The sequence below is a fragment of the Brassica napus genome, chromosome C8 (assembly GCF_020379485.1).
Source record: "Brassica napus cultivar Da-Ae chromosome C8, Da-Ae, whole genome shotgun sequence".
Taxonomy (NCBI): Eukaryota; Viridiplantae; Streptophyta; class Magnoliopsida; order Brassicales; family Brassicaceae; genus Brassica; species Brassica napus.
Genome location: NC_063451.1, coordinates 9,707,875 through 9,718,522, shown reverse-complemented (window position 1 = coordinate 9,718,522; position 10,648 = coordinate 9,707,875). Strand labels below are relative to the sequence as shown.

At 46.0% G+C, this 10,648-nt stretch overlaps 1 protein-coding gene across 1 annotated transcript; it reads right to left on the bottom strand.

The window, feature by feature from the left end:
- Positions 1 to 1,198: 1,198 nt before the first annotated feature.
- LOC106393842 lies at positions 1,199 to 5,974 on the bottom strand. Its single transcript, XM_048766721.1, has 2 exons — positions 4,317 to 5,974; positions 1,199 to 4,205 (listed from the first exon to the last, which is right to left on the bottom strand). Exons 1-2 carry the CDS (start codon positions 5,972 to 5,974, stop codon positions 1,199 to 1,201), a joined length of 4,665 nt encoding a protein of 1,554 aa, XP_048622678.1.
- Positions 5,975 to 10,648: the final 4,674 nt, after the last annotated feature.

Here is a 10,648-nt window from a genome sequence, read left to right as displayed (position 1 = left end):
TCTATCCCTACAGAGCCTGTCAAGTCCCCGGTGGGAAGCGGTTTTGACGAGCGCCCAGAGAATGAGAATCTGAAGGGGTTTCCTGGAAAGGACGGCCTCAAGATAGGCGACACTCTGGTTCGAGAGGGAGAGACCAAGAACGTGGGCGTCGAGGATCCTGTGCTTGTCTCAGATTCTTCCTCCGAAGGACGAGAGGATGGGGAGGAGGATAACGATGGAATCGAGGAGGCGTCGCTGCCACGTCCCGCTGAGGAGGAGACGATCTACGAAGCTTGGGATACAGATGTTCCTCCACTTCCCGTTGTAGACTCTCTTGCCTCTATTCCTACTCGGGCGGAGGACCCGACTGCTGCCGCTACCAAGGGTCCTGACGATCAAGATTCTGTTCCTTGACGTTTCACTTATGTTCTTATCTGTTTGTGGTCTTGATAGACCCTGTTGTTGTACGATTAGAGATGCTTTTATTTTATTGGCAAGTCGCTGTTTTAAGCGGACTTTAAATTTGTGGGTTGTGTTTCTCATCCGTATTTGCAAACTTTGTTAAAGTAAATGTCATTATCTTTAGTGTCTCGCGATGTGTTCGCTTAGGAACAATAGATTCCTGACCTTTGGCTTTTGCAAATAGATAAGGAAATGAACCGCTAGGGGATTTATTCAGCTCTTGTCACGTTTCGATTGAGACGACGTCTAGGCGCATCGTTCTACATCGAAAACAAGGGATTGGATCTAAGAGTGGAAGGTTCTTTCGTCCGTTTCCTCAATGACAATCGAGTAATTGGGTAGCTAGTCCATTACTCGTTTAGTCGAGGAAAGGTTAAAGATTCACTCCGTTTAGTCGGTCAATGCTCCTTGGGCATAGGTGACTAGCGACTGTTGGGTCCTCAGGCTAAGTGTCTGATCAGGACATAGCCAGGAAATGGAACGATAGTGTCCGCGTATCTCTTGCTGGAGACACGGGAGCCGTTGGGTTTGATAACAGGCATCCACTCAGTAGAAGTTGAGACAAAGAACAAGATTTTGTTACAGCTGGACCTGTTTAAGGCTGCCTACGTACCTCGGTTGAGGATCAAGCCATTCGTAGTTCGTTTTTCCTGAGTAAAAGTGGCCGTGAGTGGCGCATTTACTCGGTCGAGTAGAAGTGACCACGGGGTGCATCTACTCGGTTTTTTTTTTTTTTTTTTTTTTTTTTGGGATACACCTACGAGTAGAAACGTCTTAGGTGCATCGAGTTCCATGATCGGGGAACTTCTTCGCCACGTGAAGTTTGAAGTCGGTATACTCCGGGTTTGACGACTTTGATGATTTGATAAGGTCCCTCCCACCTGGCGCCGAGTTTACCGGCGTTTAGCTCCTTAGTGTTTTCAAACACCTTGCGCATGACGAGGTCACCGAGTTCCAGAGGTCGGGCACGGACCCTTTTGTTGTAGTAACTCTCGATCTGGTGTTGATAGTTCTGGATGCGCAGCAGAGCTTGATCTCGTCGTTCTTCTATCTCATCAAGGGCGTCGAGTAGCATTTCCTTGTTGAGTTCGACGTATTGAGGCATCTTGGAGCGTCGGAGGCTTGAAACGTTGACTTCAGCGGGAGCCATGGCTTCTACACCGTAGGCGAGGGAGAAAGGTGTCGATTTAGTCGATCCTCGCGGCGTTGTGCGATGGCTCCATAGGACCCCATCGAGCTCGTCGGCCCAGTGACCCTTTTTCAGATCCAGACGCTTTTTAATGCCATCGATGATGAGTTTATTGGAGGATTCTGCCTGGCCATTACCTTGCGGGTAACGAGGAGTGGAGGGGCTTAGTCGAATGTTCCATTTGCCACAGAACTCCTTGAAGTTGCCTGACATGAACTGCGATCCGTTATCGGTAACGATCTCATAAGGTAAACCGTGGCGGCAAATAATATTTTTCCAGACGAAACCGCGGACTTCTTTGTCCGTGACTTGAGCGTATGCTTCAGCTTCGATCCATTTGGTAAAGTAGTCGGTGAGGACGAGGATGAAGCGTCTTTGGCGGGAACAGGGAAGTGGTCCAATGATGTCCATTGCCCATCGCATGAACGGGTATGGAGCGGTGGTTGTTCGCAACATTTCGGTTGGACAATGGATACTAGGTGCGTGCCGTTGGCACTTGTCGCAGCTTCTCGCGTAAGACTCGCAATCTGCGTTCATTGTTGGCCAGAAGAAGCCTAAGCTCCTTACTTTGATTGCTAATGCACGTCCGCCCGAATGATTTCCGCCAGCGCCTTCGTGCGTCTCTGCCATAACCCTTGCTGTCTCGTCGCCATGAATGCATTTTAGGAGTACTTTACTCGCGGTCCAGCGGTGTAGTTCATCGTCAAGAACGACGTAATGGGCGCTGCGTGTTTTTAGTCGGCGAGCTTCCCATTTGTCGTTTGGGAGTTCTCCCTTCGAGAGGTAGTCGATAAACTCAGTTCTCCAATCAGGACCAAATCCGTCGTCATCTGGAGTAGCGGGTTCGATGACCGGGGCAACGAGGGTTTGGTCGGTAGGAATATCGATGCTTGGTTTCTCGATACGATGTATCGGGATGGTTCGTTTAACTTGATCACGAAGCTTGCTGCCAAGGGCCGCGAGGGCGTCGGCGCAGACGTTTTCGCCTCTGGGAACTTTGATGAGTTCGAAGAACTCGAACTCTGCTGTCAGGCTTTGCACTATTTTGAGATAGGCATCCATTCGGTCGTTGCGGGCATCGTAGTCGCCGCTGAACTGACTGGCGACTAATTGAGAGTCGCAATAGGCGCTTAGTCGTTTAGCTTTTACGGCTTTTGCTAAGCGGAGTCCGGCGATCAGAGATTCGTATTCTGCTTCGTTGTTTGACGCGGGAAAGCCAAAGCTAAAAGACTGCCTGATTAGCTCTCCGGTCGGGGACTGTAGTTGGACTCCGGCTCCTGCTCCCTTGTTGGTCGATGATCCATCGACGTGCAGCGTCCAGTTTGAGCTTGGGAGTATAAGATCTTGTTCCAATTCTGGGGCCAACTCGACCAGGAAGTCCGCGAGGACTTGGGACTTCGCCGCTGTGCGGTTCTTGTAGGTAATATCGAGCTCGCCGAGTTCGATGGCCCACTTCGTGAGTCTGCCAGATCTGTTGGTGTTTTGGAGTATCGTTCGGAGAGGTTGATCAGTCAGTACCTCCACTGAATGTGACTGGAAATACGGTCGAAGCTTTCTTGCTGCCTCGACAACTGCTAAAGCCATCTTTTCCAGAGTCGGGTATCGCGTCTCTGGTCCGGTCATGCGTCTGCTTGTGTAGAAAATGGGCTTTTGTTCGCCGCGGTCTTCCTTTATCAGAACGCTGCTGACAGCAGCTTGTGACACCGCGACATAGAGAGATAGAACATCACCGACGTCCGGCTTAGCGAGTACTGGAGGTGTTGTCAGGTATTGCTTGAGTTGAGTAAATGCATCCTCGCACTTCTCATCCCAAATGAACTTCTTATTTCCTCGCAAGAGATCGTAAAAGGGGAGGCACTTGTCGGTGGATCTGGAGATGAAACGATTTAGAGCAGCTATCCGGCCCGTGAGTCGTTGTACTTCTCTACTGTTCCTCGGACTTGGGAGGTTCAGGACCGCGGATATTTGCTTCGGGTTCGCCTTGATTCCTCGCTGCGTGACTATGTAGCCGAGGAACTCGCCTGAAGAGACTCCGAATGTGCACTTTGCTGGGTTCAGCTTCATGCCGTATTTGTTGAGAGTTTCGAAGCATTCTTGAAGATGACGGAGGTGATCAATGGAATGGAGCGACTTAACCAACATGTCGTCGATGTGCACTTCCATAGTGATGCCCAGCTTATCTGCGAACATCTTGTTTACAAGTCGTTGGTAGGTTGCTCCGGCTTTCTTCAAACCGGACGGCATGACCTTATAGCAGTAGGTTCCCTTATCTGTGATGAAGGCTGTCTTCTCGCGATCATCCGGGTGCATCATTATTTGATTGTATCCAGAGAAGGCGTCCATGAAGGTCAGCATCTCGTTTCCGGCCGTAGACTCGACTAAACGGTCAATGTTGGGAAGAGGGTAGCTATCCTTTGGGCAGGCTTTATTCAGATCGGTGAAGTCGACGCAGACGCGCCACTTGCCATTTTTCTTTTTGACGACTACCGGATTTGCCAACCATTCGGGGTAGCGGACCTCAGTGATCGAACCTGCGCCGAGTAGCTTGTCAACTTCTTCGTTTACGGCCTTCGACCTGCCAGGGCCGAGCTTACGTCACTTCTGGCGGATAGGTTTGAATGTCGGGTCGACGTTTAGCTCGTGAGTCGTTATAGTCGGGTCAATGCCTTTCATGTCTGCCATAGACCAAGCGAATGTAGACACGTTCTTCCTGAAGAAGTTCAGAATTGACTGCTGCATTTCCTCAGAAAGGTATGCACCAACCCTTACGGTATGACTTTGATCGGCGTCGTCAATCGGTAACTCGAGAATCTCGCTTTCCTGGGAATGGACCTTTGAGGTTGGGGGAGACACAGAATTAACGGCTAGAGATGACCGTTGGAGTTTGACTGTGGCGACTAGGAGATCCCTAGCGGCCTTTTGATTGCCTCGCAGCGTTTTTATCCTTCCGTCCGTGCCAGGGAACTTGATGCACTGGTGGTAGGTGGAAGGAACGGCTTGCATCGAGTGTAGCCAAGGGGTGCCGAGTATAGCGTGATAAGGAGCTTTTGTGCTTACAACGGCAAACTTAACCGTTCGAGTAACGCCACACGCACGTACCGGGAGGTGGATCGTTCCCAAGATAGTTTCGGAGGATCCATTGAATCCGGTCAATGTCCTGGAAGACGCTTTTATGTCGTCAAGATCAACTCCCATCTTCTGTAGAGTTCCTCGGAAGATGAGGTTGACGGAACTCCCGGTGTCAATGAGGATCTTGGTGACATCATACTCTCCAATTCCAAGGACGACGAGAAGAGGATCATTATGGGGAGCGTGAACTCCTTCAGCGTCGTCCGGTGAGAAGGTTATCGGAATATGACTTGTCTGTTTAGTCGGCCACTTCTGGGAAGTCGTGACTTGTCGACGATAGTCTTTTACAGAACGGACAGTGTCTCCGCTAGGAGGGGAGCCTCCCATGATGACATTCAACGACTGTCCCGTTTGTACTCGCTTAGAGTCTAGCAAGGTGCGGAGGTCTGTGGATATGTTAGTGTCATGCGCTGGAGGTTGAAAATGACCTTTAGCTTGCTCCAACTGTCGTCGTAAGTCTGTTGGTTTTGAACGGTTAAGCTGTATGCGAAGGTCGCAGGCGCCAGCGTTGAGTTTATCTCGGAGGTCTGTAATTGGCCCTTTGTTGTTGTTAGCGTCGCTTGTCGAGATACGACGAGACATCCGTGTGTCCAGCATCGTCCAGAGATCTTTGTGCTTGGGACTGCTATCATTTTTGGACTCGAACTTCCGCTTCAGGACGTCTCTCAGATCTCCGAGTACAGGCGCATCGTCGTTATCGTCGTCGGACGACAAAGATTGCCGAGAGAGTTTAACCTCGATGCGTCTGCGATTAGCAGGATGCTCTTTGTCGGCGGAGGAGTCTCCCTCACCGTTATCCTTCGGAGTTTCCTCTTCATCGTCTCGTCGTTGAGCGTCGTTTTGTCGACCTTTGCCGGTGGCTTTGCGCTGGGCTCTTCTTTCCTTGTTCTTGCTCCAGCTCTTGCAATTCTTTGGTTTAGCTTTCAGGGATTCGAACTTAAATTCACCGCTCGCGAGTGACGAGAGATAATGAGCGTAGAGTGATTTGCATTTTGTGGTATCATGTCCCTTGACGTCGTGATATCTGCAATGCTTGGTGAGATCAACGGTCCTCGAAGGCCCCGCTGCTGACCCGGCTCCGGCTGTAGGTTGGGTGGTGCAAACAGTATCGACTGGTTTGTCGGGCGAATCGAGCTCCCTTACCCACTTGTTCCATCCCTCGCCGCGGACTACGAGAGTTGAAACCGGCACGTTGTTCTCGTTGACGACATACATGTATCCGTCTTTGCGGCCGTTTTTGTCGGTTGGAGCATGCTGGCGCGGTTCTTGTCGCGTGTTGGCGTTTTAAGCCGCTGGCGCTTTGGGTGCGTTCATCTTGCTGAGAATGGCGTTAGTATCTTCTTCCATTCGGATGAAGTTGTCAGATCGCGCGATAGCGTCCTGGAGCGACGTAGTTGGGTTTTGGTATAAATCCTCTCGGAATTTAGAAAGAACCCACAACGTGTTCCGCAAGGCGTCAATGGGCGATACCATCTGGAATGTCAATCCTTGAGACTACGGTTTTAAACTTCTCCATGTAGTCGCGAAGACTCTGGTCTTTGGTTTGGTTGAGGTTCCACAAGCTAGAGGCAGTAGCGCTGCGCTTGGTGAACATAATGTAAGTCTTGAGAAAAGCTGCCGACAAGTCGCGGAAACTTCCGATGGAGTTTTCTTCTAACTGGGAAAACCAGGTTAGGGCTTGCTCGTGGAGAGTTTCGACGAACAGTTGGCAGTAGCCTGCGTCCCTTTCTTTTTCTGGGAGTCGAGCCTGTGCCATCGCAATGTTGAAAGCTGTCATGTGTTCCACCGGGTCTCCGTCGGGTTTGTACTCGGGTAGGCGCAGTTTTTCTATTTTTCTGAGTTGGACGCTGGTCAGAGCACTAGTAAACGGAGTGCGTGAGGTTGCGGCGAGGACGCTCTCGATTTGCGGGGCCGCGCTGGTTACTTGATGGATCTTCTCGCTCATTTGTTGGAAACTGAGTTTGAGCTCGGCGAGCTCGCGTATGGTTGCCAGATCAGAACCTACCGGGGGGTGGTCGGCGAGAAGGGTTTCGTTAGGCTCGGAGTCGTCTGAGAGATGTTCGCCTCCGGTCGCCGTCGGGTTGGTGTTAAAGAGGCGACGGCGTATCTGCTGGGGACGGCTTGTTTGGCCGTCGGGAGCTGTGAGGGCCGCGACCAGAGCAGCTAACTGGTCGTTGGTCGTCTTTTGGACTTCGTCTTGATGAGCAAGTCGAGCCATGATAGAGTTCATGAAATCTGTTGTGATGGGCGGCGCGGCTTCGGGCGTTGGGGTTGGTTCGCCGCCTGGAGCGCCGAGGGTGGCGTCGTTTTGAACCATGTAGATCTAGAACGTTACTTTAGTCGGCCCCACGGTGGGCGCCAATTGTTTGTGCAGGATTCGGTTGATTAGAATGATGAACGTAGGAAAGGGGTGGCTAAAGACGCTTTTATTAGAATCAAACAAGAGGTTACAAGATTGACGGGAAATAAGGAGACAAGATCAAAGGTTTAAGCAAAAGGATCAAAGAGATGATTAGGAAACCCTAGATCTAGCCGCTTCTGTGTGTGTTGTCCAAAAGTCCTCCTTTTTGTTGTCTCCTCATCCCCTCTTATAGTGTCCTCGTCCGTGATGCCCTAATCGTGTCGTCCTTTGGGACCTGTCGTTAAAGACCGAGTATGCGGGTCTTGGTACTGTTCTCTATAAGCCGAACGTATTTAGTCGGCTTAGCTGATCGGCTAAAAGTACTCTGGGGTCGAGCCGACATCTTTAGCCGGTTAAGCCGACTAAACTGGTCAAGCTTGCCGGGCTAGGGCCTGTTATTCGATGGGCCTTGTGGAGGGATGTAATCAATCTCCTACAATCAATATGCTTTTTAGTAATTTGAGACTCAGACATTAGTTCGAATTTTCAGATTTGCGTGATTAACAGTATTCATGTCGCATCGATTTGATACACAAATACGTACATTATGTCTTTTACTTAACCATGTAACTTTACAGTTCTCTAGAAAATAAAAAAATATTAAACCACATTAGAAAACATAAACATATCATATATTTAAAAAAAAAAAAGATTGTGAGAGAAGAGTTTGGATGAAATCTGCTTTCATTAGCTACAAACAAAAAGAAATAAGAATGTTGCTAATTTCGTCATTAGAAAACATTAAGTTGCAAAATTCATTTAGCATTTGACAAAAACACATGAATGAATAAGAAAATATTAAATTTTTATTTTATTTTAAATTTGAATTTGAAGAAAATCAACTTTACTAAAATTAACTGATAAACTTCACACTAAATTACCATTTTTAGGTTATTTTTAAAATTTATTGGGTTACTTTTGTAATAAGAAAAGTTTTTTAGTTTACCAGAGTAGACTTCAGGTGGAGTTTGATATGATAACTATGCTAGTTTTGCAATTGACCAAAATCTTGTAGGAATTTGATCTTTTCGAAACCATTTTCATGCTGTCTACAAAGTGTCACAAAAGGTCTGTTCTGGTTAATTTTGTAATTGAACATGTTTGATTTTATGCGAGTAGATTTCATATAAAGTATTCTCTCAAACGAGAGGTTTGACTAAAATCTCAGAAAAAAAATTAAGAGGAGACTTCTGGTAAGTATGCTTGATTTTCAGAAAAAGAAGACTTCGCCTAAAATGCTAATTAAAATTTGTTTTGTTAAATGTTTTTTAACTTTTATGTCAATTGCAAAACTTATTTGAACTGATTTTTTTGTGACACTTCGGAGATTTCATGTGATATGTAGGAACATATAGGGAGACTTTAGGTGAAGTCTCATCACAACAGATTTTGCATGAAGTCTGGTATCAAAAATTCAAATTCCTACAAAATTTTGGTCAATGCAAAATTAACTTCACTTTTATTTTTGTTTTACAAAAACCAGATAGTACAAAAACTCACAAAATGATTAATTGCTAAATTAAGTTATACACTGACCAATATAGTTCTTCTGTAGTATGCTCGGTGGAGCAGACTTCACCTGAAATCTCCTTCAAGAAACAAATCTGAAAAAAACAGAAATCAAGTGAATAATTATTTGGATCTGGTGAGTGTTCGTGTTTACCTTGTCCAAGCAGCCAGAACTTCTAACTTAAGCTTAATGAAATATATATGCTCATCAATCACCAATAATAAACAAACTTGAGAAACTCAATGAAGATATGACGTTGAAATAAAAAATTTGAGAGTTTTGGGATGAAATAAGAGAAAATGCAAGATAATGAGTTTGTGGGTTAGAAATTAGAAAAGTTGTAAGAAAAAAATTCAAATTAAAAAATATTTAGAGTTTGATATTTGATTGTTCAGTGTGTTTGAAATTAATGAAAAAGGTGAGGATGTTTGAAGCATATTCATCTATTTCTAAATATATAATGGTATTTTTTTTATAATTGATATGTTAAGGGGAAAATGTCAAAATATTCAAGGAAAAAATTAATCTTTTGTTTAACCAAATATTTTAGGTTCATTTTTGAAAGAATTCTAAAAAGTTAAGTGTACAAAAATAAACATGTTGTTCAAATATTAATTTTTTTTCTTCTAACAAATTTACAGATCAAAAATAATTCTATTGTGGAAGCCCCTTGGTCCAGTGGTTTGACTAAAGGTTCATTAATGCTTCTACATCCGGAGGTCTGGGTTTCAAACCCCAGAAAACGCAAATTATGCATATTATAGAGAAAAAAAGATTACAGGAGGTCTTCAACATGATGTATGGCGTATCATCGAACATGGATCTTATAGGGGGGCTCGGAGTGACGCAGTCAGGCGTGTATTCTCATCTGGTGGTAGAATTATCGGCTGTAGAATCGTCTATGTAATCTTTCTCAACGTTGTTATAGCATAATCAATCAGACGTTTAAAAATAATAATAATAATTCTATCAGTTTCTAAATAAATTTATTAATTATAAATAAATCTAAGGTAATTAGTGTGATAGAGAATATCGTGAGACTAGATCTCAAAGCACCATTGACCCTTGTTGTTTAAGGGGTGCTTAGCAATTTTTTAATTAAAAAAAAGGAAAGAGAATAAGAAGAAGAAAAAGCACCGCTTAATTAGACGTCACAAGCTGCTGTTGCTTGCACTGTTTGCGGGCTCCACTGATACATGGCGGTCCGCGATTTGTTATTTTTTTTAAAGTTATTTAACCATCCAAGTTAGGCAACTTTAGGGTCGATGATGCTCTCACACACCCCTGTTTTTCTCTCTAGAGACTTTCTGCGTCTTCCTGCTCTGGAGGTCTTTTTCGGTCTTTGGCATCTCTCGTCGCTCCGTGAGAAGACCTTCTCTCTTTTCTTTTTAGTTTTTTTTTGCTTCGGATCTTAATGAGGAACAGTTACAAATCTCTGGTTTTTGGAGGCACCTCTTTTCTTTTCCGTGTCACGTGCTCTAACGTGGTGGTTCTCTTCGTGAACTCCATGTACTCAGAAACTCTTCGACGGGCTTCAGTAGTGGTTCTTGTAGATGGTAAATTCGACCATCCCTCAAGGCCCGAAGAACAGACGGCCCAGCCCACATGAAGCGGAGCATCAGCTCGACGCGGCGGCTTGAAGGGTCGATCTCTCGGCGTAATATGAGAGAGCTTTCGATGGGCTTCTCAACTAAATACTCCGAGGAAACGATTTCACAAGATCACGTGGGCTTCTCGGCCCACAGAGACGACGCAAACTAGGTCACGGAAGAGCGTGAGGTCAGCTATAAAAGGGGAAGGAAAGACAACGTAGAGGGGATCCGAAATCACTGATACTCACTGGGCGGCTAGATTAGGGTTTTACCTTTGTTATCTCGCCTTGTTGTATCTCTCCGGCAAAGCCTTCGAGGCTCCGGCACCTTTCTGTTCACATACTTCCTTTCCTTGTAACCGACGAAACACTCTTCCGATCTATAAT

Coding starts and splice junctions, on each gene's coding strand:
- LOC106393842 (XM_048766721.1), bottom strand. CDS start 5,974: ATGTATGTCGTCAACGAGAACAACGTGCCGGTTTCAACTCTCGTAGTC. Junction 4,206..4,316: donor AACGTGTCTACATTCGCTTG/GTCTATGGCAGA, acceptor CGGCCCTGGCAG/GTCGAAGGCCGTAAACGAAG.